The sequence below is a fragment of the Globicephala melas genome, chromosome 3, assembly GCF_963455315.2.
Source record: "Globicephala melas chromosome 3, mGloMel1.2, whole genome shotgun sequence".
NCBI classification, from domain to species: Eukaryota; Metazoa; Chordata; class Mammalia; order Artiodactyla; family Delphinidae; genus Globicephala; species Globicephala melas.
In genome coordinates, this window is record NC_083316.1 from 147,708,205 (window position 1) to 147,732,378 (window position 24,174).

The 24,174-nt window shown below is 50.3% G+C and overlaps 1 protein-coding gene and 1 long non-coding RNA gene across 4 annotated transcripts in view; one reads left to right on the plus strand and one right to left on the minus strand.

Annotated features, from left to right (window-relative positions):
* Positions 1-2,341: 2,341 nt before the first annotated feature.
* STC2 (stanniocalcin 2) lies at positions 2,342-16,211 on the minus strand. Of its 2 annotated transcripts, XR_009563321.1 has the most exons (5): positions 15,601-16,211; positions 13,394-13,536; positions 10,404-10,615; positions 4,788-5,346; positions 2,342-3,990 (listed from the first exon to the last, which is right to left on the minus strand). XR_009563321.1 is itself a non-coding variant. In XM_030829908.2 (4 exons), the coding sequence occupies exons 1-4, from the start codon at positions 15,749-15,751 to the stop codon at positions 4,944-4,946; spliced, it is 909 nt and encodes a 302-aa protein (XP_030685768.1). In that variant the 5' UTR covers positions 15,752-16,211; the 3' UTR covers positions 2,342-4,943. The 2 variants fall into 2 exon arrangements, 1 of the variants encoding a protein (XP_030685768.1); XM_030829908.2 differs by having other exon boundaries at positions 2,342-5,346.
* Positions 16,212-17,146: 935 nt separating this feature from the next.
* The window catches only part of LOC115838728 (uncharacterized), a 140,997-nt gene continuing 133,969 nt past the window's right edge, over positions 17,147-24,174 (plus strand). For both annotated transcript variants that reach the window (XR_009563322.1, XR_009563323.1), the window contains exons 1-2: positions 17,147-17,293; positions 20,647-20,752. This is a non-coding gene — a long non-coding RNA (uncharacterized lncRNA). The remainder of the gene's footprint in view (positions 17,294-20,646; positions 20,753-24,174) is intronic.

Genomic DNA, 24,174 nt, shown 5'->3' on the forward strand with positions numbered 1-24,174 from the left:
GGGCACATAACAGATCCACAAGAAACTGCAACGATCATGATGAGGGTGATGACAGTGGTGAAGATTTCAGGGAAGCCTGACGTCTCAGGCAGTGCTGGCGATCGGGTGGGTTTAGTGGAGACAACTCAATATACATGGTGACACAAGCCAGCCACTCCCCAAATGATTTCCTCAGGGACACTTGAGAAGCACCTTAAAAAAAAAATTACCCACATGCACAGAAAAGCGATGAGATGCCGTGATTTTCCTGTTCTTCCTTTAACCTGAACCAAAATCTGAGTCTTTGCAGAGAGGAAAGGTGAGAGCATCAATTTTCCTTTCCGTTCTAAAGCAGAACTCCTCAGAGGCCTGGTGCTATAAAGCTAAGAGTATAATTTATTCTTTCTCTAAGCCCTGTGTAAAATAGGAATAATACTGACTTGTTTAAATTTAAAAAGAAATCAAATGTGGAGAATCTAGGCCTGAAGTAGGGGAAAGCATGTGGGCTTAGAGTCACACATCTGGGTTTGAGTTCAGACCCCGCCCCCCTCACTAGCCACATGGTTTGGGAGAAGTTGCTTTACTTTTCTATACCTTGGTTTCTTCACCTGTAGAATGGGGATAAGACCTGCTACTTGTGGGACATACTGGGGATGAGATTACGTATGCAACGTGCCTAGTGCGGTCCTGGGCACATAGTAGGTATGCCAATGGAGTAAATCGGGGACTCCAGCTCTATCGTGTTGAGGAAGAGCTGGGGAGCAGGCTTCCCTGCCTGTGCAGAGCCACTGAGCTTTTATTCCGGTGGCGTCCACTGCAGGCTCAGTCTGAAAGAAGGGGTGGCCAACTCCAAGGTCTGTGGACTCCAGAGGGAGATGTGAGGACCAACCTGATGGCCCTGGGCTGGTCACAGGAAGCTCATCCTCCTCTTTGTCTGGGTGATCCAGGCAGGTTTTTTTTTTTTTTTTTTTTTTTGTGGTACGCGGGCCTCTCACTGTTGTGGCCTCTTCCGTTGCGGAGCATAGGCTCCGGACGCGCAGGCTCAGCGGCCATGGCTCATGGGCCTAGCCGCTCCGCGGCATGTGGGATCTTCCCGGACTGGGGCACGAACCCATGTCCCCTGAAGCGGCAGGCGGACTCTCAACCACTGCGCCACCAGGGAAGGCCCAGGCAGGGTTTTGAACAGAGTCCCTGTGATGGAGGAGAAGCCCAGGGCGGTCTTCTTCCCTGTGTTCCCCTCCCTGTAAACTGAACATCCAGCATTTAAAAAAAATCTTTATTGAAGTATAAATGTGGTGTTAATCTCTGCTGTACAGCAAAGTGACTCAATTATACATATAATATATATTCTTTTTTCATCTTCTTTTCCATTATGGTTTATCACAGGATACTGCATAGAGATCCTTGTGCTACACAGTAGGACCTTGTTGTTGTCTTTTTTTTTTTGTCTTTTTTTTTTTGGCAACACGCAGCTTGCAGGATCTTGCCCTGAACTTGGGCCACCACAGTGAAAGCCCGGAATCCTAACCCCTAGGCCACCAGGGAAGTCCCAGGACCTTGTTTTTCATCCATCCTATATATAATAGTTTGCATCTGCTTATCTCAAACTCCCAATCCTTCCCTCCCCCAACCCCGTCCCCCTTGGCAACCACAAGTCTGTTCTCTATGTCTGTGAGTCTGTTTCTCTTTTGTAGATATCTGAACATCCAGCATTTAAAATGGACTCAAACCCCACTTGCTCACAGCCATCTCCCTTGGCCCATCCAAAGCCCTCTCAGACAATAACGCTACTCAAGGGGAAGTCAATTATTTAAAACCTTTACTAACGCTTGGAGAAAGATAATGCAATGTGACAATGTACAGGTCCTGCTGCCTAAATCCATAACAGAAACAGATATTATGACTTAGCAAGCTCACGTGGTACCAATGTTGAGATCGGATGAGGGTTGTTCTTCCTTAGGAAATGGGCCCTGGAAGCATTGTTTTCCCATGTTGTTCTAACGAAGACTTTTCCTTGGTTCGAGTTGAAATTTCTCTCCGTGTGTGTGTGTGTGTGTGTGTGTGTGTGTGTGTGTGTGTGTGTGTCAAAGTATGACTGTAGCTCTGGGCTGGTGTTTTCTATTTTAGTTTTGAGTGTTAGCATTTCACTCTACTCAGGCCTCTCACTTCAGAATAACAGGACTATTTATTGATACAAAGGAGAGGTGTTTGGATCATCTTGTTAAGATGCAAGGCTCAAAATAAACATCATATCTTTATTTGGAATCCACATCCTTCCTCAAAGGAAGGCTCAAGAGCAAATTTGTATGAAGTACGAAGCCCCAAGTTCAGGGCCTATTTTTAAGGACGACTTTGCTTACATTTTAGATTGTACAAATGCCTCTGTCCATGCTTACAGGAATTTGGATTTTCCTCAGTTTTGAGATAAAGAATCTCAGCAATAAATACGATTGTAGGCTTCAAAACATTAGGAACCAGAAGGCAAGGATTTCTACCTGACTTTTGAGAAGAAACAAAACAGTGGCATGAAAAATATACAACAGAGATCAGGGAGGCGGTTCAAATCAACACAGTAAGCAATTTTATGCCTTGGGGGAAAACATTGAGATAATAAATACAAATGACAAATATTTACAATAGAAGCAACACATGGGACGTCAGGAGCGAACACGTAAAACAGTTACACTGAGGAAAACGTAAAAGTGATGCCTTTCCCCCATCCAGCCCAGGAGCCGGCGAACAGATGAACAGCTGACCCAGCAACGCGAGAGAATTTGTTATTGCTTCAGCTTTTGAGTGATGTAAGGAAAACAGTCCACGTGCTGCGTGGCTCGAGACACGTTCTCAAGGCATAAGCAGTGAGGGCATCCACCGCTTACGTTCGTGGCTTGAACATAAACCGAACACGGTTTATGTTCGGTTGCCATGGCAGAGCCTGACACACTGGTCCTCCTCCCTCCGAGGGCAGAGCCAGATTAAGTGCACGGTCTCCTCCTCTTTCTGCAGCTCTAGCTCTCTCTAGGTGCTTCTCCCAGCCTTTTGTCCCCCTCCCCCGACACCCAAATGGTTTCTTTCCCACATGGATCATGAAAGATTGGGGAAATGACGCTCCGGCACCGTGTCCTGGCAGCAATGAGATTGGATTTGGGTTATATAAACACTAGCTGTGCTTTGGGTGCGGGCATTCTGTGGAACAAATCATTTTCGAGTAGATAAATTTAGCTTCTTTATCTCTGGCCTCAGGTTGCTTTCAGGGAAAGCTATGAGCTGATGTAAATGGAGGATGCATACTTTTTTGCCCAGTCACTAGAACAGCAGTCAGCAAACCCAGGCCCAGTGCCAAGTCCAGTTGGGTCCCTGTTAAATAAAATTTTAATGGCATGGAGACAAGCCTATTTGGTATGTGTTGTCTACGTATGTCTGCTTTCAGGCGACAAAGGCTTAGTTGAGTAGCTGCAACAGAAACCATGCAACCCGCCAAACCGAAAATAGTGTATTCCCTGTCTGGACCTTTATAGAGAAGGTCTGCCGACCCCTGCTCTAGAAGGACCTGGCCCAGCACATCCATCCACTCCTTGCAATACTGGGCTCCTGTCTGAGTACTGGCTGCAAGAAAGGATAAGCTTTACTTTGTGGCCTGTTGGGAAAGAGAAGTAAAGTCCTATCTCTGAAACCTCTTCAGTAACCACAAGACATCCACTGCTGACGATTTCTGTTCTAATCTTCTCCCTGTATCTTTCCTTCTGTCTCTCCTCTCTGCCTTTCTTTTGTTTACTCTGACTCCTTTTCTTATTGCTAAATTTTCAATCTGGATCTGGGAAATCTCGTCCCTCAGCGATTTTCAGCAGTCTCCTCCATTTGTGCAAAAGGTCGGCATTCCTTGGTGAAAATTACTGAGTAGTCCTTCTGTGTTCCCCTTTTCCATCCTCCAGCGCGGAGAGGCCAGCTTTCCAACTTGGCCTCAGGGAATCCAGGGTGTGGTGCTTTATCTGTCTTGGCTGAGGTGAGATACTGAAATGCAAAAGGAAGTCTGTCAAATGCACTCCTCCTGTGTGCATTTTCCTCCAGGTGTGGCTTTGCCCTAAGTGGCAATGAGCCCACGTCAGGCCGTCAGATGTACGGCTACACTGCTCTTTGATTCCTTTTAAAATAGCACTAAAAACAATTCAGCCCCCAAAGATGGGTTGTTTTTTGTTTTCCCTTGAGCTGGTTTTAATGACCCAGTTGCTTTGTTTGAAAGCTATTTATTTAGACGACAGATAGGGAGATGTAACTGGATAAATAAAAAAAAAAAGTGAAATCGAGACTTGAAGCAGTGGTTAAAATACAAACACACGGGGGCCTCTCCCTCGGACAGGGTGCCCCAGACAGAACAATGGCTCAGAAATTACACTTAGAACCCTCACCCGCCCCTTCCCAAGTTGCTCCAAACCTCAAGGTCCCATGCAAGAAACTGGATTTGGTTTGGCCAAGCACCCACACGGCCCCTGCTTCCTCTCCACCCTTCTCCCGATTCCCAGGGAGATTTTCACACCCACTCCTAAACCGGAATCCAGCTGCCCTCCACCAAGACAGCACCAGAAGCTGCGGTCTGGGCCGCGATCCAGCCCCGGGGGTCACCCCCGCCCCTCCCCATCGCCTCCCACAGCAGAGGGAACCGCAGGCTGCCGCCCAGGGGCTCCGCGGATGGAAAGAAGGCAAAGTTGCAATGAGGACGCCGGGTGGCTCCCTCCCTTCGGGATGTGCCGGTGCGGGACCCAGCGGGCACAACCGAGCCCTCGCTGCCCCCCAGGGAGTCTCCGCTTCACCTGTCCATGCCGCTTACATACACCTCCATCAAGTCCGCAATCCCCATCACATCCTGCGTGTGACATCCCCCCTCTTTAATGGCAAATGTTTTGGAATGTCCAGAGAGAAGAAAATGGACGGCGTGGAGGAAAGATTTCCCGGCCGGGCCTTTCGTTTCACCTCCGGATATCAGAATACTCAGACTGTTCATCCTCCCACTCGCTGCTTCCAGAAGTTCCCTGGGCCCCGTGGCCGGCCGCTCTGCCCCGGGTGTGGGCGTTTGCGTGGCTCTTGCTACCTCGCTCGCCCTTGGCACCTCGGCGGGTCTCCTGACTGCTGGGCTCCGAGAGGTGGTGACCTGCTTCGCCGTGGTGGCCCCTGGAGACCTTGGCCCTGTGGCCCTGGAGCTGGCGCTCGGGAGGCGCCGTGGGAGGCCTCTGGATGGTCGACGTGCAGAAACTCAAGATGGAGCACAGGCTTCCCCAGTTCTGCTCACACTGAGCCTGGACGCTGTGCGTGATGGCCTCCTTCACCTCCTCCCCACAGGTCAGCAGCAGGTTCACCAGGTCCACGTAGGGTCTGGAGATTGAGAGAGAGACCCAGGATGCGGTACGCCTGCAGAGGGCAGGACCGATATACCAGGGGGGAGGGACGTGACCAACGCTTGGCTTGGGTTTGGTTTGGTGGACGATCTTTCTGGAACTACCTGAAGCCTATTCTTTGGAGTACTGGTCTCAACCAACATGGACTGGGTGGCCATTACGTACTGGGCTCCATGCCAGGCATTGGAGAGAACTGGAGGCTAGGGAGAGAGCCTACCACAAGATGAAGGGCCAGTGAGGGACTTCCCTGGTGGTCCTGTGGTTAGGAAGCCGCGCTTCCACTGCAGGGGGCCGGGTTCGATCCCTGGCTGGGGAACTAAGATCCCGCATGCCATGCACAAATAAAAGGGCCAGGGACAATTCACAGGTGCATATGCTAGAAGTCTAGGAAGAATCTCTGGGGAGGGGGGGCAAGAATGCCAGCTGTGTGAATAAGACGGCAGGGGAGCTCCGGGTCTGTTTAGGGTGTGCTAACTAGGAGGGTTTTAGCAGGAGTGGAGCTGGGTCTTGGAGCCAGTGGAATACTTAGGCAAATGGTGAAGGGCCTTAAATACCAAACTGAGGAGTGTTTATGGCAGGGAAGCGAGGTTGGCTGGCTTTGCGCTGGGTATCCTTCTCCTAGGTGAGCTTTGTACGTGAGGATCCCAAAACACCATCTAACCCATAGTCCGTGTTTGCCCCTGGTTTGGGCTCATGGTGATAAAGGGTGTTTTGGGAAGTTTCTGGGTGCACTCTCCTCTGTATCTGGAGGAGTCCGGAACAGGCAGAGAAGGGTGGGGGGATGTGAATTCCCACAGAGCTCTTCCGCTCCTTGGTAGCAGAGGCCGAGGTGGGGGAGTGGCTGTCTAAGCACCTCTATGCTTCCAATCTGGGCTTCCCCACAACGGGAGATGAGGGAGGGGAGAGCTGGCTGACAGGGGTCTACGTGCTTGGGACGAGAGCCAGCTGTCTGTGAAATAAGCACGCTGGGATCCCAAGGGGAGGGCCAGTTGCTCAGGCCATCCCAGCTGCCCCGGGGTGTTCTTTAGGAAAGTGCTGGATGACCACGTCATGCAGACCTTCCTCCTGCGGGTGGGAGGTGTGTGCAGACAACTGGAGCAGTGTGCCTGCTTCTTATATTTTGGGGCCCAGCTGGCAAAAGGTACCCCCCGGCAATGGGCGGTCCTGGCCCACTCACTGGTCTTTTTAAGATCCCCAAGGCGGGAGAGGGGTATGGAGTGTTCCATGTGGCTAACCAGCTTTCTTAAGCAGTCCTCACTGGCAGAATTTCTGGCTATCTCTGATCAGGAACATTGAAGCTCTGGGCCATCCCTTTGGGCAGGAAATCACTCTGGAACATGAGATCATTTGTAAGAAGAAGAAAAGAAGAATTTTTTTCCTCTGTGAGCCTGGACCACCTGGGGGGCTGCATTATAGCCCATTTAATCTTTTCTCTGCAAGTTGACAGTTGTCGCCAAGCAGGAAGAGCAGATTGTGTTTTGAGACTTGTGAAGTAGTTTACTGCCATTTTTATGAATTAGTCCTCAAGTTGTAATTGAGTGAACTGTCCTCATTTCATCGATATAAAAAAGGAGACGAGGCGGGTGTGTGTGTGTGTGTGTGTGAAAGTGGCTTTGGAAGCTTCTGGGCTGGGAAGGCCTGGGGCTGGGCTGAGAGTGGAGAGGAGGACTGTTTTGGCTGATAGAGATCAAGCTGCCTTTTAAGGCCTCCTTGATGCCTTCAGAGTCAGAGAGTCTGGGCACGGCTGATGGGCAGGGTGCTGGAACTCTCTAAGGCAGGCCCCTAACCGTGACGAGGACAGCAATGACCCAAGTCTGCTTGAGTTAAGAGATGAGGGCAAGGGGCAACACAAGGGAAATGCTCCCTGCAGGTCTGTTTCCTTCCATCTTTTGAAAACTAGCAACTGACTGCCTCAGGGAGGTCAGGGTCACCGAGTATATCTGCTAGAGCAGCGTCGGGATTTTAGCACCTGATCCTACCTGCCACCCCCTGGGGCTAGATGGGCAAATCGAGGAGGCTGAGCATCTGTCCTTTTGGGACGCTCTCCTTCACGTTTCTTTCCCCAGAGTAAGGGGAGGGACCTCTTGGGAATGCACAGACTGCCTCTTGGCCTCCTTCGCCAGGGCGTCCTGCCCACCAGATGAGCTCTCCGAATCCCGAGGCGGTCCCGGAAGGCTAGCCCACGCTCTCTTCTGCCCTCAGCGCTGTCGGCTGGGGAGAAAGCTGTGAACTGTGGGGAGGGCTGTGTGTTCATCCAAGCTTGTTTCGAGCTGGCATGGTGCCTTCTCCGGCTGCTAGCTCAGCCCGTGTCTAATGACAAAGCCCAGCTCTCTCCACTGGGAGTCAGCAAGGCTAAAAGATTTTTTAAAATACTTGGAGCGGGACGTGGCTGGAGGCTGCCAGCACTCAGTGACAGGGTGTGTGGTGGCCAAGCCGTTGATATGGAGGAAGTGGGATGGGAAGGGGTGAGGGGAGCAGAGGGTTTGAAGGAAGTCCTTTTAACTGAACGTGTTTTGGGGTGAATGAGGATCAGGTTGAGGGATGCGGGTGACGTGCATTCTGGAGTGACTATGATTTCCTCCTCTCTAGAGGGAAGAGCAAATTCAGTTTTCATTTTCTTATCTGTGGCCAGTGTCACACATTCTTAAATGGTCTTCTTGATATTTGGGGACTGATGGGATCTTTTGTGCCCAAATCAGTTCAGATAGTTAAAAAACAAAAACCTCAGTTCAGCTTGAAGCACTAGGGGACGCAGTGTGTAGTCGTGGCTTCAGAAGGGAAGGTAGTGGGGATTTGTGGGGAGCTAGGGGTGCCGGCTTAGCAGGAGGCAAGATGACTTGTAGGCAGCCACACTGAGAATTTGAGAAAATGGCCCAGGGTTGCTTTCGGGATGGACCACCAGCATTTCCAGAGCAGGCCTGGGTGGGGGCTATGTGTTGGCTCTAAATGATGTAAGGAGTCCTTTGGAAGTCAGGGTCCCATGGCCCCATGGACCATGTTTCCGTAGAGGAGATGTCAGAAAGCCACAGTACTTTCCCTCTCCTTAAATTCAAGGTGGGGAGGGTGGCAAAAAACCTCAAAACCTTCAGTTTCCCCACAGAAGACGTTTCTCCAGAAAGATAAAGTCTTCTTGGCTCCAAAAAGGTACCATAGAATTAAAAACAAGTGCCCCGTCATCCATGCTTGAGGCCAATAAACTATCTCTAAAGGATGACAGTGGGCTGAGGACAAATGAACTTCATGAGTTTCTCAGCCATGGGGTGTCTGCCTCTTGCAGGGGCACCTTGAAGGAAGGAAATTTCCCAGTGCTTTGCCAGTGTAATGGGGCTGTTTCTAAGAAAAGGGAAAAATCCCGCCACATTTGGGGACCACTGAGCCTTTAGCTGGTCTAGGGGGGGAGAACGCAGCCTAGGTTACAAGGAGGTTTGAGGTCTATTCCCGACAACTGGCTTCAGAATCACCAATTCCCAAGTTGAAGAGTAGGAATTGAACCTCAGAGTAAGACCTTTAACCACTTAGCTTCACTTTCTTCCTCTGTCATATGGGGACGGTATTCTCTGGCTTGTGGCACTGTTGGGAAAGATAAATGAGATAATCCAGGCAAAGTCTCTGGCCAAAGGGTCTGGCCCACTGAGAAAATGATAGTTATTGTTATTGCTATTGTTGTTGATGTTATTGTTGCTTTGTTTTTCTCTAGGGATTTGGAAGAATAGAAAATATTTTATCAGGCATTAGTGTAACTCAAGGAAAAGCCACATCGGTTTGCTCTTGGCAAGAGCTGCTGGCAGAGATTCACGGTGAATCTTATAATTCTAACACCGCACCAAGGGGTGCTGCAAGATACCTAGAGCCTCATAATCAAGTGGAAAGTGACAGGTGACGGTTGCTGTCCTCTGTGATCTAAGTGGTGTATGTGGAGGTGGGGAGTGGCCTGTTTAGCGACATAGCTGGGGGAGGCCATGGCACAAACTAAGGAGCAAGAGTTCATAAAATTGTACTGATTTGGCTCAACGAGTCACTGTGTAAAGACTAACAGTGCTATGACTTGTACTGGGCTGCTTAGCTAGTAGCTTCCTTTCTAAGTCCCCAAGGAAGGCGCCATTGTAACCTTCAGGGGCTACTGTGTTAGAAGCAACTATGTACCCACATGCTTTACTACTCTGCAAAATTTAGGATCCCATAGGGATGTTTTTTAAGGAAGGAGACGTCCTGGGTTTATGATCGAATTGCAAGTCTTCCGATTAGTACGTTCCTATTTCCTCACTTTGGCATAAAGGCGTTTAGCTGATTAAAGTTTTTGTCATTTGTTTTGCATTTTCTCTGGGAGGGCGTTAATGTTAGAGAAGGTGAATCGGACCTTCTAAAGGAAAGGAGAGCTTATGGAGGCAGGAGAAAAAGCGATTGGTTTGTAAGGGTGTAAGTCCTGGAGCCCGACCGCCTGGCTCCTTATCCTGGCTTTGCCTTTCATTGTCTGTGCGACCTTTACCGCAGTGAACCTCAGTTTTCTCATCTGTAAAATGGAGATGAGAAGGGTACCCAGCTCACGGCGCTGTCATGTGGATCAAGTGAAAAATGCATATGAAGCCCTTAGCACAATACCTGGCACTTAGTACACGCTCAGTATATATTATCAGCTCTCGGCCGTCCGCCGGGGCACCTGCACGGCTACCTGGAACACTCAGCACCATTGGGATCTTGGCTGAGGGGAAGACGAAAGGTATTTCCGAATTCTACACATCTCACGCTCGGTGAAAAGATTTCCTGTGGCTACTGCTTAGGATTTGGAAACCGATGGTGGAAATTTCTTTTGCTTTTCCTGAAGGCCAGCTGGAAGGGGACTCCCAGGGAGTCAGTGCACAGCTTTCTGAGGTAAACCACAGCCTTCCCAGTTTGACAGGAGAGTTCAGCCTCTACAAGCCAGCCCCTCAAACCGAGGAAGACTCTCCTCCAGCCCCAGCAGGCCTCCCCTTCCTCTATCCTAGTTGCACCATTCCGTTCCCCCCCACCCCCCTGCCCCCAGAGGGCAGCACTCACTCGTGCAGCAGTAAGTCCTTGAAGTGGATCATCTCCACCATCACCCGGGTGTTCTCCTGGGCGGCAGAGCACAGGTCGTGCTTGAGGTAGCATTCCCTCTGTAACTGGAACACCATCTCCTTGATGGCCGGGCACTTCCGGCTTATGCAGCCGAATCTGTGCCGCAGAGCGTGGGCCTTACACTTCAAGGCATCTTTGATGAAGGACTTGCCCTGAGAGCAGAGGGGACAGCGGAGGGAGAGGGGGGCGGAAGAGACCAGTCCTTGTTACACACTTCGACTTTTTTACCCTTTCTGGGCTTACAAGGGATTTTTCTGACAACTGAACTCCAAGGCCCTGCCGCACACAGACACCCTGGCAGGTGACAGGCTGAGGCTACATCAGGAGGTCCGTCCAGAGGGACGTGATACCCCCGCATTCGGGAGACAGACGCATCGGCCTCCTTCCTCCTGGCGCGCTCTGCTAGCCTTCCTGGTCCTGGGCCACCCATGACCCTCCATCCTCAAGGCGGCCCACTGTTGGCCGTTTGGTGGCAACGCTTCTGGAACACAGAGGGGAATTTGGCCAGGCATAAATCCAGAACTCCTTGGTGGCGCTCAGCAGGAGTTTTTCTCAAGTAGAAGGTGCCTGCTTGTCCAAATCTCACATTTCTCCCCTCGTTCCTTCTTGGGATGTCAAGATCCGGTGCTAGCTGGGCCTCCCTTCTCTGTCTCAGTGCCTCCTGCCACCCCCAGCCCATACTCTCTCTTGTCTCCTCCTAGCCTTTAAGGAGGAGCATTCTTTTTCCTTTTTGAAAGCAATTCGACTCCTTGAAACTGTTAGGGTTATTGCCTCTAAAAGGCCCGCCTGGCACACTGCCTGGCAGCATCTGGGGCCTGAACTGCCCGACTGACGGCCCCTCCCCCATGCTCCCAGCCTCCGAGTGGCGAAGGCAGCCAGGCATACATCTGGCCTACAGTCCTCTTTCTTGGCAACCCCATTAGATCGCTCTTATCCTAGAAAGGAGACAGCTGTTCGGGGTGTGGCGGCGAGCCCGGGCCGGCAGCTCCCTTATCAACCTCTCGGGGCAGAGAGGCACTGTGGGATACCTACCCAGGGATCCCCGCACCCCGCTTACTATAGAAACAAGCTGTCGTTGGAGAGGTCACCCCCTGTCTTTTTAGACAGGCCCGGACGTACCGGAGTTGAGAAAGTAAATGGGTTTACGTTGGAAGTGGGAAGCCAGCCAGCATGTTTATTTCAGTTCTCTCCTTTAGAAGCAGTTGAAATGTCTACAGATAGTGTCTGATCACTGAAAAACCACCTCCCCGTAGCCCCCTTTCCTCTGACTCTCCAGTGGGAGCCAAATAGGATGGAGGGTAGGGTGTGCCAGTTTATTAAGTAGTTATGGCCTGAGATCTGACTTGAAAGGGATGCTTCTAACTTGAGAACAGACTGCTGTTGGTTGAGAGAAAAAAGGAAGATTAATTTATGCGAGGGCTGCACTAATACGTTCTTGGTATTCTTCCCTGACATCCTGTGGGATTGCCCTGAAACACACATCTTTCCTCCGGATTTCCTAGTACGTTTCCTAATTCCAGTTAATCCAGAAGGGATGCTTTATTCGGGAGTCTCAAGGAGTTCAAACGTTCTACTCCTCTTTCCTTCCCCGGTTTCTGTTTCCCCTGCTGCCACCCCACATCCTCTGTAGGGGAGGCTGCCAGCCCCGTCACATTGCTTTCTGGTTCCCAGGCGTTGCTTTGTCAGGCTCTCTACAGGATGTCAGTACACGGTGACTGGCGATGTCCATAAATCACACCTAAACTGTTGGCCTCATCCAAACACTGTCATGGCTCGCCAGTGAAACGGGAGAGGAAGTCTGTAACAACTACAGGGCACTTCACAGTGCACATGTGGGCTGGGGAGGACATGAAGGAGATGAGCCTAACGCTCCACTCCATCGGAAACGTGTTTGGATCGTGGGCACTGGAGCCATGAAGTTGCTTGTTGGGTTCATCTCCCGCCCACACAGCAACTGGGCTTTACCCTGGGATAACTGAAGTGGGTCAGGCCCTGACTATATTTATTATATAGAGCAGGACCCATTCAGGGTTCCGACTTCTCGGGTTGGGAAGGGAGGATCTGCTACTTAGGAGGGAGAAAAGTCTGCTCTTCTGAAGGCCCTGATTTATCCATGCTACCTGCCCACATGCCTTCTGAATTTATTTATTTATTTATTTTTGGCTGCGTTGGGTCTTTCTTGCTGCGCGTGGGCTTTCTCTAGTTGCGGTGAGCGGGGGCTTCTCTTGTTGCGGAGCACAGGCTCTAGGCGTGCGGGCTTCAGTAGTTGTGGCTCGTGGTCTCTAGAGCGCAGGCTCAGTAGTTGTGGCACATGGGCTTAGCTGCTCCGCGGCATGGGGGATCTTCCCTGACCAGGGATTGAACCCGTGTCCTCTGCATTGGCAGATGGATTCTTAACCACTGTGCCTCCAGGGAAGTCCCCCACATGCCCTCTAGGAGATGATGAATTTCTACAAATTTTGTGTCTCTTTTATTCTTGAAAATAGCTTTCGGCATGGTCAGTTGGAGTCCCTGCCCTTCCCCCCTCAACCTACGCTCCTAAATGTGATGGGCCTTGCAGACTGGGTTCTGGGTAGCCAGACATCCTTAGGTGTCCCTTAGAAGGTGTTTATTATTTATTATGGCTTCTGTCTTCTCTGCTAAGAATCCTCAGATAAGTGTTCAACTTGGTCTCCATTCCACTCTGTGTGTGGAGACACAGTTGAAGAGTGGAGAAGGATTTAGCCTACATGACAGGTCCAGAAAGCTGAACTCCAGGAGTGGAGTGGGGAGTCATTGGCAGTCTGCTGCTCACCTAGAAGGTCTCTGGCAAGTGCTAAAACCCACCATGACCATCAGCTAAGAAAATCTGTTAATAAGTCTTTCCAACGAACGTTTCGATCACGCTACGCTAACACAAAACATTCTTGGCGCTCAATATGTTTTTTTACCTGGGCATCGAATTTTCCAGCGTTGTGCAGAAAAGTCATGCAAATTCCGTGTAAGCCCCGTATCTCACAAGAGTTGTTCTCGAAACATTCAAACACGCCACACCCCACATCGCCAGCGTTGACCAAGCAGTGCTGGATTTCCGCTAAAATGAGAATTACATACAATCATATTCAAAATTCTCAGCCACGCTGGGGAGTGCAGAGAGGCGGGTTGAAATAAAAGTAATGACTAAAAGAAGATTTACGAGAAAAAGTTAGGAGTGACTATTTCAGGATCTAAAAAACCAGGGAAAGAAAATTTCATCACTTCATCTACTTATGAAAATGTATTTGTAAATATTTGTAAAAAAATTAGCCAAACCTACATTGCGAAAGTCGCAATCAGAGGTTAGGTCTGAACACTCCATTTTTCATCCTTCTCATCTTATTAAAGTATTGGTGGGAATACTTAGTCTGAAAGCATAAGATATTTCAGCTTTCTAAACCCACAGACAAAAATAAAATTTCAACCCATCCGCTTGCTCTTTCCTTTCTGTACTTCATCAATGAAATACCCTTCTCTACTTGGATGGAGCTGCTGCTATTAAATGAAGGCCATTTCCTTCCTGACCCCCAAATGAAAGCGTCCAAAAAGCAGTTTCAATTCAGCTTTATGATTCAACATCTAAAAATCAAAACAAAATTCCTATTAAGGCAGCGCCTCCAAACCGTCCGCATTAAAAATACCAGGCTGGGGAAGCTGCGGTTTGCAAGCAGGCTCGGGGATAGAGTCAGATGGGGGCTCGTCTGCAGAAACGCAACCTTCGCAGTTAGAGGCTCCTTTTAAACAGAGATCCGGGGTGAGGTGACGCTTCATCCCCTAGAATTCCCGCGACCCGGGAGTTTGCTGCCCCCCTTCGCAGAATGTGGCTCTAATTCGTCTCTGTGAAAGGACAGGCTGAGAGGGAGTTAACTGTCAGGCTGCCGCGCGCAAAGCCTGTCTTCCTTCCCTCCCCCTACCCAATTCCTTGACTTAAACCAACCACAAAATTACATCAGAAAAGTATATTTTGGAAGAAGGGCGGGGTCGGAGGAGATAATCCACATTCAGATTAAATCTGCGGAGAGAATGAGGGGCGTGTATTTATTGAGGGTCACCAACTAGCGAAAATCACGTTCGATTCTCAGGGAAAGCTCTGGGACTTTCCCTGAGGAGAGGGTGGGCGAGGGTCCTAGGATGAGCGGGGCGCGGGCCGCGGGTGCTGGCACCCGCCTATGGAGGTGGGAGACTCCCGGATGACCCCACGCGCGGCCCCGGCGCGCCGGCCAGGAGCGCGCAGGGCCGCGATTCACGCGCTCCGGGCGTCGCTAATGGGCACTCGTGCATTCCTGCTCGTGCGGTGAGCGCACGCACGCCGCCCCCGGTTTCGCAGGCCCCCTAAATAAAGAGAGGGCCGTGAAGAGCGAAGGAGCTGTAGGCAGATTTTCTTCCTCTCCAGGAGGCTGGGAAAAGGGCCAGCCCCGAGCCCTGCACGCCTGGCTGTGCTCGGCAGCTTGTGGGTGAGCGGAGAGCCGGTCAAGCAGCTGCGGCGCACGGTTCGGGCCGTGTCACCATTTCTTCCCTTGCTGACCTGCCCTGGAGCGGGGGACGGCGGCAGCACCGCAGAGGTACGCTTTTGCGCCACCCGCCCCTACCCCTTCCGAAAGGAATGCCCCCTAAGGGGAAAGTTCAAAATGCAATTTGTCTCGCCTACAAAGTTCTCGGATGTCGGGCATCTTTTGAGGAAGGAGAGAAGCGGTCCTGCCGCGGCCCGCCGGCTGGGAAGAGAAGTTCTCCGGCTTCAGGGCGCAGCCCCGCTCCGGGGACCCTCCGTGCCTCCCGCAAGCCGGTCAGGATGGAGCAGGGAGCTTTGAACCGGACCGGGGACTCCGGAGCCGGCACTGGCCGCGTCAGACGCTGCTTCACTTACCCTCGACCCAGGGAGGACAGCAACAAGTCCTGCCCCAGCCATTTCATCACCCTGCCAGCACGTGCGGATTCCGGGCGCGCGGAGCCCGGCGCGGACCTCGCTTTGCCTCGCGCTTTCCTTTGCACGTCCTACGCCACCCCAAGAGTTTGCGCGGCCCAGGGTGGGCGCCCAGTTCCGGGCGAAGCGCCCGGGGCGCTCTGCGTGGGTGCCGGGTGTCTTCTCCCAGCAGCTCCCCGCCGCTGGGGCGCACGCACTTACCTGTGTTCTGCAAGGACAGGCGGCCTTTCTGCTGGGATCCCCTGTCTTGGGGGCCTTCGGGCGGATTGGTGGCGTCGGTCCCTCGCGCCGGGTCGAAGGTAGCCAACACCAAAGCCAGGGTCACGAACTGGCGCAGCCGCTCGGCACACATGGTTCTTGGTGTAAACCTCCCGCCCGGAGACCTGGATTCTTTGTGCTCCCCTCCTCCTCTTCCTCCTCCTTCGCCGCTTCCCCTCCTCCTCCCACTCTTCCTCCTCGCTCGCCTTTTCCCTCCTTGCGGCCGCGGCTCGGATAGAGGTTACCCAGCGCCCTCCCGTAGCTCTCTGGAGAGCATGTGACCAGGCCGTTAGCGGAGCCGCGAGTGCCCGGCAGTGGCAGGGATGGTGCCTCAAATATCCCTGGAAGCTCTGGTGTCACTTGAATGAAGGAGTCGAGCAGGTGTTGTCCCGGCGGCTGGACCAATCCGAGACCCCCGCCCGTTTGACAACACGGTCGGGAGGCGTGGCCTGTGCCCAACTACTACGGGAGGAAACCGAGCGCCGCTGGGAGCGCCTGACAAAGTTGCAGACCTGGCGGCGGCCACGCGTTTGCGTGCGTGTGTGAGTGTGTGAGAGCGCGGCCGGAGATGCATGCGCGTGTGCGGGTGCTCGAGGGCAATGGCCGAAGGGACTTAAAAAAATAAAAGCGAATTCCAGCTCCGGTTGCAGCTAAAGAAGGGCGAGAGGGGACAGTTTGCGCTGGGACAGCGTCCGCCCGGTCTCCTGACTCGCATCACACCCGCATCGGGCTGGGAAAGTTTCCTCTTTCTGCCTGTTGGAATTCACTTGAGATTCCCAGCCCCGAGGATTGGGGAAGTTTCCTGGATACAGTGATGCTGGGGCCAAACTGGACACATATGGGAATTCCTGGCGTTGTGACGCTTTGCATTAAAAAAAAAAATCCCTCAAACTATTTAAGATAGGATCAGAGCACTAGATATAGGACTTAGCCTGAGCGACTGGCCCATCTTCCTCTTTTCGCCCCTCTTTGGTGGGCCTTGGTGCCAGATTCTCGCCCCTCCCTCAGTCCAGACGGATTCCGGGCTGGGCTGCAGGGATCCAGGTGACTGACTGGACCTGCATCATTTCCAGGCGGGGGGCTGGGAGGCCCAGGCAGCCCTGAGTCAGCCCGCCGAGGAGCATCGCGTGCCCCAGAGGCTGGAGCTTGAAAGGCAACTTTACGCGTCTCCAAACATACTCTTCCATTTTCTCAAAGCGCTACTCGCCACCCCATTCTGGTTCCCTTTACTCTTCATTCATCGGATGGAAAAGGTCAAAAAATTCTCCCCAAACCCTAAAAACAAAACCCAAGGAAATTCTCTCCGTCTCTTTTCCTTGTTCGAGCTCCCTCCCCAAGCACGGCCGGGGCTGGATTGCCCCCGACCGCTTTCTCCCCCGGCCTGCGGAAGCAGGGAGAAAGTTGGGCGCCGCTCGGAGCGCCTCTTCCCCCGCTGTGTGTGTACGTGTGCACGCTCACGTCTCCCCGGCGCCTGGGCTGGGGACAGGAACTGCTCCGGGCACCGTCAGTCCGACGGCGCTGCTCTGGGGGCTTGCAGGGCTGGGGGAGGGCGGGGACGCGAGCGCCGCCCCACTCACCCCGGGTTGACGCGCCCTCGCCCCTCCCCCGCCGTCTCCATCCTCCTCCTGGAGAACAGGTGAGCCCGGGTACCAGCTCCCACCCCCCGCGCCGGCCCCGGCCTCGGCCCCGCTCTGCTCCCTGCCCTCTGCGGTAATTCGCCGGGGAGGTTTCATCACCCACTGCCCGTGGCGACGCGGCCCTGGGTCTCCGCGGCGGGGCGCACTGCGAGCCTCGTTGGGGCAGCCATGTGACACGGTTGGGGGAGGGGGTGCGGAGACGCTGGGGCCGGGTCATCCTCCGGCCGCCGTTCGGCTTCCAAAGCTCCCTTCCCAGGGTTCCGGATGCACGAGGGCGTTAGGAAGGGGGGTGGGGGCAGGGTGGCCGCCTCTGGCCGCGGCTGTCCAGCGCATCCAGTGGCCTTGAGGTGGGAGGAATGAAAGGAGGGGGTGGGGAAGGCGCCTTCGGGTGGGCTCTCCCCGGGGTTGCAGCGCCTGGGACCTGCTGTCCACCATCCCCACCCGATTTCAGAGCCCAAGGAAATGGTCACTTTGAGGGTCCGAGTCTGCAGCAGTGGCAAGAAACTGGCCACTCATGCCCATGATTCCAATAACAATTACTTCTTGCAGCCTCAGAGCTTTGGGGGAAGGAGGTGGGGTACAAGTACATTCAAATAGGTGGTTAGCATTTCCCACCCTGCTTTTGTTTGCGTAGTTAACTTCCTTTATTAGTTTATGAAACACCGTCTCCTGTAGATCCTGAAAAGACAAAACGTAACAAAAAAAACCCCGGCAGCAGTCTGGCCTCCCACGAACTCCATAAGCCTCTGAATTACCTGGGTAGGTTTTCTTTCCTTGGAGAGCCTTTTCTGTAGGTGAGAGCATGAGCTATATTGGCATTTAAAAGGGCATCTGGTCTCTTGGTTCTTTGAGCCACAGAAATAGGAGAGGTCCACAGGGTGGGAGCAAGCCGACCTTTGTTGGATGAAGACTCTCGGAGTCTTCTCGGCCACCTGGATCAGGGGCCGGGCAGATGGAGGTCTCTGGGCTCCTGCCTCCCAGAGCTGGGGCATGGCCTTTTGCCACCATGAAGCCCTGGGGCTGCCCTCAGAGGACCTGCATAATGGAAACATTCATCTTGGGGCTTTTTGCTCCAGTCTCATAGGGGACATTCTGGTCTCCTACCTTGTCTCCTACCTGAGCCACCTGTCCCTTTAGAACTAAAAGGAAAGTAGTGAACTGTATTTGAGGTGTTGCAAGTTACAGGTACCAGTTCTTAAAAGTTTTATCGTCAGGCCACTTGGCCAGGGCCAGACATCCAGAGAAGAATGCCCACCCCAGTCCGTCCCATCAGGGCTGAGAAAATTCTGCAGAATCGGGAGGCAGTTTCCTGGGATTACCAGTCTAGGCCACAGGCCTGGGGTGGAAGTGGGGAGGGGAGCTCAGGCTGGTGACTGTGTCGTGATCTCCCCTCGTTCCTTCTTCTAGCTCTGTAACTCAGGACTGGTTTGGCAGACTGCGGCTGGTGACAGTAGGGAGTGGGGAAGGAGCAGTAATAATGGTAGTAATTATTATTATTATTATTATAATAAAGGAAACATGAATTGAGAATAGATACTGGGCCACGCATTGTGCTTGCAGCTTTGGTGTCTCTCTAGGTGGGCATTGAGACTTGGGAGATGCAAGGACAGTCCAGCTGGTATTGCCCTGAGGCTCAGCAGGGAGTCTTGGCTGGACGGACCCTCCTTCTCCATTTAAGACCCAACTGGCAGTGGAAAGGATGAGGCAGGCTCACCTCGTGACATCCTGGGGCTTCTGTGGTTAATGCGTGGAACCCAAGTTTTCCTCTCTAACTCCACCAGTTCAATCCAAACAATAAGTAGGTTAATTCGAGTTAGACTTTGAAAGGGGAGAGGATACTGACAAGTAGAAAAGGAACAGAGGGTATCACAGGAGGGAGGACCAGCAGGGGTAAATGAAGGGAGGAGATATGGTGCGTTTTGTATCGGGAATAGGGGTTGCCCAGTTTGGTATTCAAGTGGAAGATAAAGCTGCCATCTGGGGCCTTGTTGTGGGGCCTTTGTGACAAATCTGTGCTCACCAGAGATCTTGTTTTCACATCCTGATGGCATTTAAGGATGAACCTCCAGGACCCTCTTAGACTAGATTCCCTTTTGGAGTTAGGAAAAGGTCAGGGGTCCAGTGCTGACACTGTGAAGGGGGATACGGATGAGAGGAGTGGGAAGTAATGAGTTGGAATCTTGATGTGGGTTGCTATGCCTAGAAAGGTATTCTTGGAGGATGGGAAGGTATGAGCAGGTGGGGCCTTGGAGGATGGGAAGTTGTTGGATGATGAGGCAATATCGCATAGGTTGATACTTGGTGTCTGGTCCAGGCTGTCTGAGTTCCAAAGCCAGAGTGGAAAACGTGGCTTCCTCGTGGAGAGCTCTTCCTCCTGCAAGCCACGCCCCCTTGGGGCCGACTGTCTGGGCTGACGGCGCCACCTTATGGTTAGAGAGGGAACTGTCTGACCAAATAGTGGACTCTCTCTCCCTGGCTCAAGGGCCTAGGGCACTAATACTGGGTCGTCCACCTGCTCCTCAATTTCCTTAGCAAATCAGTTAATACCGATTTAGGCAATCTCCCCCTTGCAACGACGTGCTTTAATCGCCCCATCAAGAAAATCTCTCTCAAACTTTTTATTTTTCCTCCCCCATCCTTTGCTGTGAGCCCCAAATCTACCCTCATCATGGCTCCTTTGTGTCATGCCTCTATGAGGGAAAATGAAAAAAAGGTATCCAAGTGAAACTGGACAGACAAAATAACAATAGAATGCTGCTATAAGGCTCCGAAATTCTTATAAGTAGAGGTCCCTCCCTAAAAAGTCTCTGTCTTTCCTTTTATCTCCTTTTATTAAACCAGTGGTTTCATTAAATAGAATTCAGGAGAAAGGAGACTATATCTTCCATATTTGAGTTTGTTTATTGGTACTACAACAAAATTGCTCTCTACTAATTTTCACCGTAAAAGTCCAGGGCCCCAACAACATTATGAGTTAAGAGGGCTTTTGTGGGGCTGGTCTGGAAACCTCACCATCATTTATAATATTGTTTATTTAAGGAGAAAATATTCTGAGTTCCCGAAACAACCAACTTCCAAAGGTTTGGAATACACCACTTTTGTGAATTGGACATTTCCTCTGTGTTGTAGATTAACTGTCAAACCATAGTCATGGACTGACTGGAAACACAAGAGATGAAAAAGAATTTAAAAAAACCCCAAGAGAATAGGACCACTGTCTCCTCACAATAAATCCATTTACTGGAAAGAACGTAAAGCAGTAAAGTTCGGTGTCTGATTGTGGTCTGAGTTTTGTTAATGCCTTGCTCTGAAGCCTGCGGAGTATTCCAGAAGTCGTCTCTGTTTTCCTCAGGTCATGATTTTTGCTTCCGCACTGTGTGTGGAGACAGACTCTAGGAGAAAACGTCCCAGGCCAGGAGCAGCCTGATCTCCGTGGGGAGTGCTGGTGGAGCCCAGAGGTGAGCATCTATGGTCTTGGAATACTACGGAGCTTTCTCTCTGACTGGGTTTCGTCCTAGAACTACGGGTAAGGGAAGGGTCTTTTTGTGGGGCAGTTTACCAGGGAGTCAGATTTTGAAAATTTTCGTGAAATGACCAAATCGATTAATGTGATTTAACCATCAGTATACCATCCAGGTCCATGGGACTCAATTTTAGTGTTTGAGTTTTTTTTTTCTGAGCAGTTCCAACTATTTGTAAAGTTTTATGTATCATGACTTTGGCTCTTTTGAAAGGAAATTTTTCAAAGATCAAAGAGAACATTTACTTTTTAACAAGAACAGAATAAAACTCAATCTATCTTGAATGTACCATATGGGACCATTGGAGCCATTTATGAATCTAAGACTTCACGGGATCTTAGTGATCTGATTTTTCTTATATCTTGAAATGTTTTCCATTTTATCATCCTAGGAATTATTTCATCATTACCCATCAATTATTGCCAATGATGCTAAAAATACTAAAATAATAAGAAAATGGAAGAACGATGGAATCACCATCCAGAAGGTTGATGCAACAGTGAAATAAATCATCACGATTGCATCACCCTTCAGTTTTCTTATTACATTGCTTAGAGTATTACATCATCTTTCAAGAAGGTATAAAAGAGGATAGAGGACACCGTCTTCTTTTAAAAATAAATTTATTTATTTTATTTAATTTTATTTTTGGCTGTGTTGGGTCTTCGTTGCTGTGCACGGGCTTTCTCTAGTTGCGGCGAGCAGGGGCTACTCTTCGTTGTGGTGCACGGGCTTCTTATTGCGGTGGCTTCTCTTGTTGTGGAGCACAGGCTCTAGGCGCACGGGCTTCAGTAGTTGTGGCACGTGGGCTCAGTAGTTGTGGCACATGGGCTTAGTTGCTCCGCGGCATGTGGGATCTTCCCAGACCAGGGCTCGAACCCGTGTTCCCTGCATTAGCAGGAGGATTCTTAACCACTGCACCACCAGGGAAGCCCCGAGGGCATCATCTTTGTAGTTTTATTATCACTTTCATTGCATGCCATGGAGAATACAGAATTTTTCATTGCCTGCACAAAATGGTGAAGAGAAGAAAATTGACAAAGGAAAATGTTTTACAGTAGTTAGACAAATCAGAAGGGACAGCAGTGACGTTGACTGTGATGTTAACAGTAAAATTCACTCTGTAAGCAAAGTCTCAGACTCTGAGTTTTACCATACAACAATCTGGATCAATTTTCTCACACTCCAGAATCGATCAATAAACAATATATTTTTGAGGACAAAAAATATGGTATTCTCATCCAGTTAGTCATTCAACAAGAATGATTTCATCACCCAATATTTTGCAACAAGAACCTGGACTGTCCTGTTTTGCTCAAAGAAGGGGAGGCCAATCTTCTTGTACCTCTTGTGGTGTTTGTTTAGCAAAATTTCCTTGATACAGTTTGAAAGGGACAAACGATGAAGTCGGGTGTGTTTACAAAGGTGATCCAAAGAATATTCTTACTAGTGTTTATAAATGTAAGAAACAAAATGCTTTGCAATTATGGAGAAAAGAAGATGCCCGTCTTCTCTTTAGGAAAATTACAACCCATCAAAAGTTTGAAAAGTACTAGTTTTATGATGCAAGTGCAAGAAGAACCAGAAATAACAATAAATTAGAACGTATTAGAGATTTGCTTGAAATCTGAAATTAGTATTTGTGAGTTGCATCTGCCCCTGGTTCAGCTGATGAATAGTTAGTTGCATGTAGAGAATGTTGCTCATTTTGAGTTTATATACCTTCAAAGTCAGGAAAATAGGGAATGAAAATTTGCTATATTTATTTATTTATTTTTGAAATATTTATTTATTTTGGCCGCGCCTGGTCTTAGTTGTGGCATGCAGGATCGTCTTTGCTGTGTGTGGGATCTTTGTTGTAGCATGCGGGATCTACGTCCCCGACCAGGGATCGAACCTGGGCCCCGTGCATTGGGAGCGTGGAGTCTCTTAACCAGTAGACCACCACCAGGGAAGTCCCTGCTATGTATAAATTATTCAATTTTGTAATAAAAATTTAAAAGCTGTCCCTTTATTATTATTTCTGTAAATTACTCAGAAAAAGAAAAAGGCTTCGTTGGACCAAACGATGATGACAGTTTTTTCCTGCTGTACTGGGGGCTGAGGTTACAGACGAGAATATTAAAACAAAAATCAAGTAAAATCCTTCAGGCAAGCAGGAGCCAGTGTAGAAGGAGCCAGTGAAGAAGCTGTTCCCCCACACCATCTTCCTTAAAACTCCCTGTTAAGGGTTGATGACTGTTTTACAGTGGGGGGCTTTGAATGAGAGACATTGTCATCTAACCTCTCTGTTTATTCTCCCCTTTCGTGGAACTCAGTACTTCTCAAAATTCAGTGGGGATAAGAATTATGTATAATAAAAACATGGATACTGTGTTTTATGTGTGGTAGGCAGGATTTTTAAGATTCATTTTGACCATTCAAGATTTTTACTTTGTTTGAAGACTTTAGAACCTACTTGTCTTAGTCTGCTGGGGCTGCCATCACAGAGTAGCATCGACTGGGTGGCTTAAATGACAAACATTTCTTTCTTTCTGTTTTTCTTGGCTACACTGAGCGGCTTGCGAGGTCTTAGTTCCCTGACCAGGGATCGAACCCTTGTCCTCGGCAGTGAAAGTGCAGAGTCCTAACCATTGGACAACTGGGGAATTCCCACAAATATTTCTTTTTCATAGTTCTGGAGGCTGGAAGCCTGAGATCAGGGTGCCAACGTGATTGGGTTCTTAGTGGAGGCCTGCTTCCCTGAATTATGCATAAAGAGAGGGAGAGAGGGGGAGAGAGAGATATTGAGAGAGAGAAAGAGACAGAGAGAGAGAGATCCATCTCATATCTCCTCCTCTTTTTATAAAGATATTAATCCCATCATGAGGGTCTGACCCTCATAACCTATCTAACCCTACTTCCTTCCCAAAGACCCCACCTCCAAATACCATCACACTGGGGGTTAGGCTTTCAACATATGAATTTGGGGAGGACACAAACGTTCAGTCTATAGCACTAACCCACTCTGACATTCAGTCATTCAGTCAACTCTTGTGTGTGTCTGTGTGTTAGACCCCGTGTTGCATACTGGACAGCAAGGAAGAGAGAAACCCAGGCACTGCCCTTACAGCAGTACAAATTTAGAGAGGAGGAAATAATAATTTTTACAGCACTGTGTGGTTGGCATTATGATGGAGATGAGGGCAGGGTACTATGGGAACTAAGAGAATGGTTGCCCTCAACCACTGACCCCTCAATGGTTGACACCTCCTAAAAGGTGTCAAAGATGAAAAATGTTTAGTTTTTACGTTCGCTTGAAAAACAGGAACTGAAGAATGGTTAAGAGAATGGTTAGGAGGCATTTAGAAGGTGGAAAC